Source organism: Struthio camelus, chromosome 1 (assembly GCF_040807025.1).
Source record: "Struthio camelus isolate bStrCam1 chromosome 1, bStrCam1.hap1, whole genome shotgun sequence".
Taxonomy (NCBI): Eukaryota; Metazoa; Chordata; class Aves; order Struthioniformes; family Struthionidae; genus Struthio; species Struthio camelus.
Window position 1 is genome coordinate 52,194,827 of NC_090942.1, and position 12,112 is coordinate 52,206,938.

At 47.3% G+C, this 12,112-nt stretch overlaps 1 protein-coding gene across 3 annotated transcripts in view; it reads right to left on the minus strand.

Moving 5' to 3' along the window:
• Window positions 1-7,656: 7,656 nt before the first annotated feature.
• NTN4 (netrin 4) overlaps window positions 7,657-12,112 on the minus strand; it is a 50,940-nt gene continuing 46,484 nt past the window's right edge. For all 3 annotated transcript variants that reach the window (XM_068938053.1, XM_068938043.1, XM_068938063.1), the window contains exon 10: window positions 7,657-9,243. In XM_068938053.1, the coding sequence (XP_068794154.1) occupies window positions 9,107-9,243 (137 nt within the window). In that variant the 3' untranslated portion in view covers window positions 7,657-9,106. The remainder of the gene's footprint in view (window positions 9,244-12,112) is intronic.

Here is a 12,112-nt window from a genome sequence, read left to right on the forward strand (position 1 = left end):
GTTGAAGTACGATTCTGCCGAGGGGGAAAGAGCACGGAGACCCGACCGTTTACGGACAGCCGTGCCGGTGAATCGTGTTTACAGCATGCGTCACGGTTTCTGCCGGTCACCCGCAGCCAGCAGGAAAATGTTTTTTTTCCCCCCTCTGCTGCATAACAGCTTGGCTTCTGTTTTCTTGTTGTTGTTTTTCTCCTCCTGCCTCTGTAGCTATTGGCGGCGGCGGGAGCCAGGTCACGGGGCAGGATGTGCTGCCTCTCCGGGCCTACGGCCGTGCTAATAGATTAAATAGCTCTCAGAAACTTTCCCGGGCCCTGGAACGTGATCGTCTATACTGTTAAACTGTTAGCGTGGGTCCTGGCACGGCTCTGGCCCGTGTCCCCTCCTGCTCTCCCGAGCAGCCCCCAGGCACGGCTGCAGCCCACCGAGGGCTGGGGTCATTCCCAAAACGGCCTGAGCGCAGCTAGCTTGTTTCGGGGGCTGCGAGCATTTAGTAGCATAGGTGAGGGTTGTTTTGTGCCCTTTAATCTGCACATAATAGCTGCAGCCTGTGGGCGCTTTCAAACTTCTTCAGTGGCTACCTGCTACGTATATTTTGGTGAGCCGTCCCTAGGTTTGGGGTCAGGAGAGAGCGTCCTCGAACTGGCCCCCCCCTATTCCAGCTGTGCCGGTGCCGAGGGAGGCTGCTATGTCCCAGCTGCTTTCCTGTGGCTCGGCTTTAAGGTGCCTGCCCCTATGGAGGGGGGCTTTAGCCCTCTGCTCTTCTCTCTGTGTCATCTTGGTGACTCTCCTCCAGCTACAGAGGCACCTTGCTCACTGATCTCCCCTGCAGTCACCCTGGTCCTCAGGCAGCGTTAGTGGGCCCCCCACAACCAGGGGGTGCAGGTCTCTCCCCCAGTTCCAGGGGCATCGGGGGATCCTCGCCCCATTGGCACCTGCCACCGACACCTCACCTTAGGTGGTGGGAACCTCCAAGCCGTGTTTGTGCCTCTGAAATAACATCTCCTTACCTCCTAGGTCCGCTAGTCAAAAAAAACCCTAGGAAAGTCTATGTGGCAATTTTGGCCAAGCTGGGGCTGTGCAAATGCTAGAGGTCCAGATGTGAGTTACACCTGGTACAAACAAAAGAGAGGAAAACCCAATCCTACATAGGGCAAAGACAGAGAGCAACTGCATTTTTTGCAGCTATGCATTTTAAAGATTGTAAAGGTAAAAATATCTCCTACTGAACTATATAGGGGTAATGTGCATGAATCAGGCATGCATGGGAGACACAGCAACAGAAAGTTCCTTAATCCTGTCCTTAAAGCTTAAAGCCAGCCTAATGAATGGTTGCTTGACTTTGACCTCTTTTGCTTTTGTTTCGGTACTTCAATGTGTGTCTCAAGCCAGGATGCAGAAGCTGGCTGGATTTTGCACCTGCTGAAAGGAATCCACCGCAAATCAGTTTAGGGAAGCTTTGCTGATACTGGTTTTAGGAAGCAATTTAATTCTTCAAATCTATTTTCATATAGATCCAAGGGCCTTTTGCCAGCCCTACCTTCCAGATGATTTAAAATGCAGGTCTTGTGCTTTGTGAGTGTATATGAATTCTGTATATAACACTGAGAGAACAGACCAAAGAAAGAAATGCTGGCAGTGTGAGCAACCTGCCAGGCCACAGGGAGCTTAGAGGCATAAGCAGAGAAAGCTGTCAGGGAAATGAGGCAGCAAGGAGTCCCATGTGGACATGCACACTCACACACACACCCCTCAGCAGACTGATAGCCTTCTTTGATGCCCTTTTTACTGCTCAGGAAGTGTCCAGGCAGAGCCTGGAGATGCCTCGAACTGCAGATTAGATTATGGGGAGCAGGACTTGGGTACGACAAAGTCTTCCCTGGCCTATGTGCGTCAGCAGGGCCTCACAACACATCTGTGATCACAACATATCCATGAGCACAACATATCCTTGAGCTTGATTTTTGCTGCAAACAAGCCACCAGAGTTACAGAAGCGAGGAGATGGGCATGGTTTGGAGTCCAGCTGGGCACACAGAGCTGCTCTCCCGGTGCCTAGTATGGCACATTAGCTCTTGACCATGCTAGCATTTTCAGTATACCAGCAAGTTTCCCATATATAGTATATTTCCCAGCCTGTGAGCCTTTCTGAGGCCTCATCGCCTTCCCTTGGAGCAATAACATGCATTCGTAATATTTCCGTGCTGAACTGTGGGAAAAGAGCGGCAAGAAGCTGTGACCCCTGGGCAAGGGCATGCTTTGGAAACACCGTCATCAAAAAATCAACACATCAGCCCAGAAGGCCCACAGACAGCCGATCTCCTCTTGCCTTATCGGAGACATTGCTCCTCTGGATGCTGGAGTGGCAGCCACTGGACATTTTTGAAATGTTTATTCTATCCACTGTTGATACTGAAGTCAATATGACAACTAAAAATAAAGATTAAAAAAAATGCACCGCAGCTATTTGTTCCAGAGTTGTTATGTTTACCCATACCAGCCCAGCTTTCCATTTAGGCAGTCCGGTAGTACCAGATGTTCAGTCATTTTCAGTAACATGGTCACATCCCAGAAGATTTAGCCCGCCGGAGCAACTATATTAAACACGCCTGTAATTTTCCACTGTAAAAGGAAGATTGCCTTCCTCTGCAGCCAGCGACGGATGGCAGCGACAAGCATCAAGCGCGTGCAGTGAACCCCGTGCAAGCTCTGTCATAGCGCTCCAGAGACAGGAAGGGGTTTTGCCAGGGCCTGGAGCTGGGGCTTATTTGGGAGGTGCCAAAGAGGGGGATCCACAGCACGTGCCCCTCTCTGCCCATCTGCAAGCTGGTTGGGCGTTGTGACCTCAGCGAGGGGGGCTATCGACTCCTGGACAACCAGGATGCACAAAGGGCCTCAGCTCCTGCCCCATGGGGGCAATGGGAGCTTTTGAGCGGGAGTGACTTTGGCCTATAAGTTGGGAAGAGTGATTTGGCTTTACGAGAAGGTCCTCAGTGAGGTGTCACTGGCGGTGTGAGGGCCGCTGACCTGAGCGGGGGTCTATGGCCAGTCAAGTACAAGGGTGCCAGTGCCCTCTGGTGCACATCTGGCTGGAGATGTCATGGGTGCAAAACATTAGCCAGGGTTCAAGGCAAGACCTGGAGCTTCTGTTAAAAACAGAGCAAACCACACGAGGCTCAGGTGTTCCCTGAGCTGAAAACAGTCAGAGGCTGCAGACTACTCAGGAGAAATATCATACACTTGCTCTGCCTGACCCTTCTGTAGGTGTCTCATCACCTCCACAGATAGCGCGGGCTTCTGGGCCAGCCTGATCCTCTATGAGGGTAACATAGCTCCCTGGAGGTGTGGGGACATGCTGCTGAGGTCTGCAGGCTGCACAGTCCCTCCTATGGCCAGTGGTGACTGCAGGCAAAGATGTGGCTGGGGCTGCAGATGGATTTTCCTCAGTCCCTCCTTGCACTTACACCTTGTAGACATGTTGAGGAGGTGTCTGTTGAGGAGGTCCAAAGAGAAAGATGCTCTTTAACAGGACAAAACAAGAGACATTGAAGTGAGACATGCTCTTGCCCATTGAGCAGCCACTCAGCTGTCCATCCCCTCACACTCCCTGCAGAATGGGCTGCACAGGAGCATCTGGCCCAGGAGACCCTTTAAAGCTCTAGCGGGAAAGCTGATCATATCTGCACTTTGCAAGTAAATGGGTCTATAAGGTGGTCTGTCTGACAGATGATGCTGGGACATCTCTGGGAAAGAGGGAAGTACCACCTCCTCCAAACACTAGGCTTAAAGTTGGAGAAAGGTAATGAACAAAGGTGGGTGGCTCAGCTTGCTTTCTTCCACAAGTATCAGGCATGGCAGAGGACAATGGAGAAAGCTTCACTCGCACAGCAGCTTAGATGTTGAGCGTGGTACCTGGTCGTGACATCTCTCATGGCACAAGAGGCAGGCTCAGAAAGACGCACTGTGGAAGAGGGCACTGAAGACTTGTTAATGCATTTTATCCGAGCTGGGTGTTCCACTTACTTTGCACTGAGGCATCTGCTGAGAGTTTGTGTGTGAACCCACCACAAAGAGCTGAAAAGGTTGCCTGTTTGTGCCTTGGGGAAATACAGGTTTGAGACGTATGGGAACACCCTAGATGGGCTGTATTTGCTATGCCTCTTTTAGGTCTATGCTGTGAAGGTGGCTGGCTCTGGTTTAACTCCTCTGACCAGAGTGTGTATCGCCAGCTGAGCGTTGTTCCTGCAGTGCTGCCGGGCAATCTTGCCCTGGGCGTCATGCAGCCGGCCCTAAACTGTACCTCTGCCCCTAGCCACTGCCTAGGTCTTGCCTCCTTCACTGGAAACGGGGATGCTCAGAGCCTACACAGAGCTCAAGAGCAAAGCAGAGGTGCTTGAAGACTACACGTGGCAGGAAAGCACTTGCCATCTGGGTGCAGCTCTCAGGGCCACTGCCACCACTTTGGCCCCCAAAGCCCCAAAGCTCACTTCTCCTCCCTTCTTGCTGGGAGCAGCACAGGCTGTAGAGGGGCAGCTTGGCCCGTGGGAAGTCACCAGCTTTGCCTTCATCAGCCACTGCTGACTGTAAGGCCGCAGGTGCATTTTTGGAAGAAAAGATCCCTTTGTGGTTGTTGTGTTCCTTGCTGCCAGTGATGATTATGACGGGGTTGGTTGTCCTGCTGTTGATTTTTGTCGCACAGCAGGACTGGCCAAGGCACTGCTACTCCTGGAGTTACTAAGCAACAAATCTGCTGTTCAGGTAGGCAGGAAAAGATGTTATGTTCTCATACACATAAAAGATAGAACTAAAAAGATGAATTAGGCAAGTTACACTCATGAACTCACTCAGCTGCAAAAACTTAGCTGTCCAAACATACTTTTCAAGCTGCGAAAGAGTTTGGCAGGCTGTCCTGCCACTGCGAGGTGATCTCATGTGAACAGAGAGGGGTTATATGAAGTCAGATTGCTTTCCTGCTTTGCTGATGGATGGCCTGTTCACTCTGCCCTTCAATTAATCCTGCAAGCAGCAGTGTGCGGAGTCCCTGGTTTCCCTGCATTATAATGCATTGCAAGCTACAGAGTTTACTGCTTTCTAATTCTTTCAGCGTGGGCTTGGAAAGCAGCTGGTTTATCTTTAAATCATTCCTATTTACTCTCAAGATGGGAGCAAGGAAGTTGTGATTTGAAACTGTTTGACAAAACTTCATGCCGTGGGACATGTGAGCTGTGATTATGGCCCAGCTTAGCCAGCTTCAGAGTCCACATCCACAAGTCAAGGTCTCTAGCTTGCTTAAGACTTGAGTTATTGTGGCTGAGCTCTGGCCTCTGAGACCCCCAGGCCAGCACTCAAACTTGAGGCCTGCTACTCTGTGCCTTGCCACAGGGACATAAAATCAGCCCAGGTTCATGTCTGGAGTAAGAGCCCATTTCCTAGTCATGCTGAGTTCATGTGCAAGTCCAATCTGGCAATTAAAGTCTCTGGAGAGTGACTGTCCCACCAAACCTGAACTCCCCCAGCCTTGTAGGTGATCTAAATCCCCCTTTCACTTCCAGAGCTCTGAGTTATTCCTTTTCATCTGGCTCAGTTTGGATGTACACTTGCTGACGCCTGTCTTCTCCTGTTGTCCCCATTGAGAGAGGAGGCTGAAGCTGCTTCTAACACGTTCTTTGCACAGACAGCACCACGAGGCCTTTAGTGATGAGCTGCAGCTCACCGTTCATTTTCACAATGCTGTGGGTAAATCCACATTGGATATCCGGTGACACTGGTAGCCTCTTGCTTTTACAGCATTCCCAGGACACCCATCAGGAGCAGAGCAAGCTCTGCCGTGCATCACCAAGTTATCTCCAGGACCCTGATCGAACCCTAGCTAATGAATGTAACAAGGGACAGAGATGGGAGGATGCATTTTTTGTAACGTTAGAGAAACAGCTATAGAAGATGTATGGCTAGAAAAGTTGAATGTGTATCCCAGCCACATTGCTGGTCTCTTGCTCTGCAGGGAAGATAGTTCTGACTGATCAGGGCTTGGTATAGCCCTGTGTGTGTCAGCTAGGTACAAAACTGTTGTACTCCCTGGCAAATTGCCAGCTCTGGATGGGTGTATGATAAAGCTATCTTGCTGGATACATAGAGAGAGTGCCTCAAAACTGAAAGTGTGCTCAGGCTATGCAACAGGTCTGTACAGCCATTATGGCTCAGGCTATCTGGTATGTCCATTCACGTGAATCTCAGCTGAAGGGAACTAGGAAATACCTGTAAGCAGTACCAGAAGTAAAATCCAAAGAGGCATTGGCAGGTCTGAAGATGAGAGATATTCCTGCTCACATGCTTACAGTAAAGGAACACGTCTCCTTTCAACAAAAATTCTGTGACAGACATCTCCAATGGCCAGCTTTACTAGGTAAGAAGCAAGCCCTGATGGAAGCAAATTCCTTTGCCTTTGTAAAATTGGCAGTGCCCCGACCAAGGCTAAGCCGGGGACAGAGAAGGTGCTGTAAGCAAACCCCACTTTTCGCCACAGCAGCCACCGGGGCCATCCTAATTCACTGGGGTGCTAGAGCCAGCTGGGGCCTGCAGTCCCTCTGCTCACATCCCTCAGCTTTAATGATTGTTCATTAGTTGAGTGATCACTCTAAAGGTATCTTTAATGACACTAAAAGAAAATAAGATTAGGAATATGTTAAGCATGTTAAATTGCAAACTTTTAAATCGAAAGATGTTGGAGGCTGGCAGTCAACCTGGCCGAGGGCTGGTGGCTGGTGGCACTGGTCTGAGAAGGCGCCCTTCTACTGCTCAGCCCACCCTGCCTCGGCCAATGTCTGCAGAGCCGGGGCGTCAGGAGCACATGCCACCCCGAACGCTGCAGAGGAGTGGAGGTGAAGATGAGGGTTGCCGGTTACCAGTGGGGCAGGAAGGGCCAGGACAGTGAAGGGAAAGACCCTATAGATCCATACAGACCTACACAGATCTGAAGGAATGCAGGGCTTCCCAAAACCAAAACTGCTCTTCCATGAAGAAGTGAACTTGGTTGCGTGATGGAAGACCTTGCAGGAGAAGTCTTTCCCTTACCTCTCCTCTGCCTTTCCTTGGCCAAAGGGAAATCAGCACTGCTGCGAGCTGATTCCTGCGGTGGTCACTCATTAACAGCCCGCCTAGCTAGCCGAGGAGGTGCTGCCCATGCTGCAGGTTACACCTGTACTTTCTGGCTGTTCACTTCTGATGCTTGATTTCACTTTGTGGCGTTTTTATAGACCTTTTGCCACAGTGTTCATTTCCCACGGCCTTTTTTCTCCCTTTACAGTTTCAAATGTAGAGAGTGAGCATGATTTAAATAATCTCTGACTTGCTCTCTATCAGAAACTACTCTGCAGCCCAGCCATCAGGTTTGTATGGATGCAAGGATCTGGTCAGCTTTAAAAATTTTAGGTAGAAATTACCCTCTTTTAGGAAGGGCTTATAATTAAGTCTCCCAGAATAGACCTGAAACTGGATTTCTATGAGCCATCCATGTTGCCTAGCCTTTTGCCATTGGGTGAGTTTTACGTTGCAGAGGGCAAATTATGTCCCATGACAACTTTCCATATTTATTGTGTGCTCTTTAGCGCAGGCATGAAGACCATGCTGCCAGTGGCGTAAGCAGTAACCAGAGATGAAGATGTTGAAATCATATTATATTTATTACATACATGAGATATAAAAACAAATTACCAAAATAGTATCATTTTTGTGAGTCCACAGGACCTTGAAAGAAAAATACATATGTAAAGCGGATTGGTAGACTTGTGGCTTTTGTGATGTTGCACGTCTTCCTTTTCTTTTCCCTCATACTCACGAACAAAATATACTCTATGCAATGTGTTTAAAGATGCTTTACAGAAAAGATATACTTTAGTGCTGAAAACTGCAATAAACTGTGCTATATTCCATACTGGTGTTAATGAGGAAGTATAATGGCCATATATATTGCAAACAATAACACAGAAGAAAACAAATCAAATGTTCAGTTTTAAATACTAACAAAAAAATAAAATAAACTCCAGGCCCACCATGAATCACTGGCTTATGATATGTGAATGAGAGTCCTTTCCATTCTGATAATCCATTCCTTTTCCTGTAGGCAGAGCTTTCTCCTCTGGCCATTGCATTTTTATTTCAGTCTCTTCTTCGTTTTATACTGTTTGTGAAGTCTCGCTGGAGTCCTACCCATGGAGTCCAAGTGCTGGTCTGAAGTTGGGACTTCAGTGCAAATACATTATCTTTCAAATTGCATCCTCAGATACTCTGAGTGGCCAGTGCCAGGCTGGCCGTTCCCTTTATACCGTTAACGCTGTCCACACTGGGGGTCTTCAGGAGTGCTTCTGTTTCAGTAAGTTTCTCTTTTGTGCCACCTTCAACAACTTCTTTTCCCAGCACAGTTAGACTTTTCACACCATGTAGTGGCAGGTAGTAAAGTGCTTTATACAACGACATATTTACATTGGGATAGGTTCATTTTTTTAACCCTTCATGGACAAAAGCTCAGAGACATTACACCCTCTAGAGTCAGCTCTTCTCTAACACAACGCACTGGATGGGATCTGCCCTTCATCACGCCTGTGCAAAGGCAGAGTAATTCAATCCACTCTTGCCCACTGCTGCAGACCTTGCCTGCAGCCCCCCGCAAGGCATGCAGCGATGAGGGACTGCGGCCCTCTCTTCCCCACAGCACACTGGAGTAAATTTGAGGGGCATCTTCTGCTCTGGAAGTCACTCAGGATTTATCCTGGTGGCACTGGGCCTGCTTTGCCTCTCTGACGACTGAGTCTGGTGTGGCTTCATAGGAGTTATTCCAGAATTGCACTGGAGCGGGACAAGTACCCACCCTTGCTTTGATTTCCCTCAGCATAACTATGCTCACGGGCTCACACGAGCAGCCTTGCAAAGAAGCTACAGGAGAGTAAATGAAAATTGACTGGGAAGGGTTAAATCAGACAAGCGCCTACAAATCGGAACACCTCGCTACACATTTTGGCACTATTTTCTTACATTCCAGTTTTCATCCAAGAGGTCTTCTCTCTGCGAAGGTTGCATTTTGTGCATAAAGGAACACCTTAGGCAGTTGTGCACTTCTAGTTGCAGTCTCGTTTCAAAATCTCCAGAACCTTTCTTCCGAGGGCTGACTTCCACTGCTGGACAAAGCTTTTCATGTTGACTACGAGTCTGCCGGTCCGCACATCCTCGTGTCCTGCTACCAGGTATTCCAAGCCTGCAAATCAGCAAAGTGGTCAGGGGCTGCACAGCACAATGCTTAAGAGGTCTATTAATACTACATATTTAATACTACATATTTAATACTACAAAGTTAGCCTGAATATTGACTGGGAAAACAGTAATTACATGCAGAAATATTTATATATGCAGATTTCTTTATATATCTGTATGTCTTTATATCTGTAATTATATAAAACCAATCCCTGGGGCTTAGCTGTCAGTGAGATGCAGTATACAAACTTTGATTTTTCTCACTGCTACGTACAAATGGAAGTTGAGGTCTGGGGGCTGGCAGTACAAGTTCTTCTCTCATTTTGTTTATGAACTGATATTACATTCATTTGGCAGCCACCTGCCTTCCCCCTCCCCAGTACATCCGGGCCCGGAAACTGGTTGGTTCAGTTCACTCCAGCGATGACTGTGCAGGCTAGCACAATGCTCGTGCCTTACTCAAAATCTGACTGACATGATGCGGTAAGTAAGACACAGAGGGTAGACAAACTTCCTTTTCAACCTCGTTATAAAGGTAAATCTCATTTCCTCAGAAATGACATTTCCAGTGATTTATGTAGTGGTGGTTTGGAGCATGCGCGCATATGTAAACTCTTACAAGGTGAGTGGCATTACAAGGGAAAAAATAGGAGACTATCCAAGAGAAACACGGCAAGAGTGACCACAGAAGCTCTCCCGATTCAGGTCCAAGCTGCAAGCAGACTGGTGTACATGGGACCCTGCCTTTCTGAGAGGTAAAAAACCAAAGATGTAGACCGAGATCAGCAAAGCAAGACCTGCATCACCCCTTCCTCATGAGTTTTGGGCACACTCCCTTCTGCCTTGTAAACACAGGACATACATATATATGGTAATATTACGCTTCGTAAGACATTAATGGTGGCCACATCAATCTTTCTGTTATAAACATTACTCTTCAAAGAACAGGAAATCTATCTGCCTTGAGAGAGAAATGGGACACACATTCTCCCAGAGAAAAAGCAAATATTTCATCGGTTACTGATGTGGTAGGTTTCTTTTTTTTTTTGATTTTTAATCTGACTTCATAGAAGCACAAAAAAATAAAATGACACAAATAACTGGGATGCCACAAGCCAGGACTGGAGCTGTGAGTTTTACCCTGTGCTGCTCACAGGAACTCTCTGCTTGTTCGTGCCTGTGCTTGGCAGAGCTGAGGGGAGTTTGTTCCCTAGAAGGTGGCTGAGATATTTAAAACTTTCATGTGTACTATCCTCCTGGAAGTTCACCCTATGTGCATGTGTGCAAGCATGCCTCTGTGTGTGTGTGTGTATATGCAGTAAAAATCCCCTCGTGGGACTCTTAAGCACATTCATCATCTGAGCAAAAACCTGCAGAGATTTGCTAAACGTTTAGAGTTTTTATTTCTTGCCAGAATCTTTAAAAGCCTGTTTGGTACCACTTCAGCACTGTGAAACAGAATAAAAATAAACCTTTTTTTTTTTATTCTGATCTTTGACCTCCTCTGTGTTTTGAGGAGATGTGATTTCCATTAAAGCTCTATGTTGGGAAATTGTTTTATGTCAGCTTGGCTTTTTATCCTGCTGTTGGTGGTTTATTCATCTGGAGGTCATAAGCTCTTACTGAGAGAGGGTTAAATCTGCTAATATGGTATTGCAACCATCCAGAAATGAATGTGGTAGTTAAGAAAATCATGAGATTTTAGAAAAACACTCAGGATTCTTGCTTTTTTTCCTTGAAAACTGTGAATCTTTAAGGCGCTCGCAGTCGATGTTTTCAAGTCTTCTACTAGAACCAAGAGATTTTAGAAACTCTGTAATTTCTTCTTAACTTGAAAGCTGAGATTAATGTGTGAGTGTAAACTTTGGGGACTCCAGCAGCTGCATTTCATGAAAACACCGAGCTTTGCAGCATAAATCGTGAGAACTGGTGACATCGCAGATACCTGCCCTGACCAGCCTGTCCAGGGTTGAAGGACAGTGGAAGAGCACTTGCACAGGAGAACTGCGGAGTTAAAGGCTGTTCCACTAAAATGTAACAAACCTGAGCAAGGAGCCCAGGGGGCTCTTGATAGACACTTTCCAGCAGCTTAAAATACCAGGCAACTGATGGCTGGGTTGTATGACAGCAATTTGGCAAGTGATCAAGAAGGCGGGGGGGTAACATCCAGCATGCCAACCAGTGCACAACATTTGCACCTTCACTCTTTCGCTGATGTCCAAGTGGCAGTGATCTTAATTGCTTATGTGATTATGTGCTCTCTTACCCTCTGCTAGGGAAACCCGGGGAAGCTCCACTGAAGTTATTGGGGTCTCAGAGCTTTGCGTTAGGTGAGGGACCACCCTGTGTATCTGGTCTCTGACAGCTTCCATGGCATGTCTTCAGCTTTATATTAAGGCAGCTCTGTCTGGGCTTTCTTGTTTGCTTTTGCATTGCATACAGAAAAATGAATCAGCTGTTTCTATTTAATTATAGATTTATGGTGTTTTATCATATCCAAAGCCTGTTTTTAAATGGTGAAGTCCTGCCTAACACTGCTGATTCATCTGACCCTCGCACCTGACAAGACTTCCTGACTACAGCTGTGCTGTCAGGGCAGATTGCCTTCAAAGTCAAATACAGTCACTCCGGTGGAGGTGAAAGACTGCAAATATTTCATCAATGAATAACCCTTCTGCGTGATTCAACCTTGCAGACAGCCCTTTCCTCCCAAAAGAAGTTCCTAATGTTGTACATCTAAAGGAAATCTCAGTATTGAAGTCTGCATTTCGATAGGGTGATTTCCAAGTGATGTGTTTACACTATAGAAAGAAAATCCTTTATCTGAATTAGTTAGTAACTTGGTTTATCTCAGAGTCATAAAGAGAGGCGTG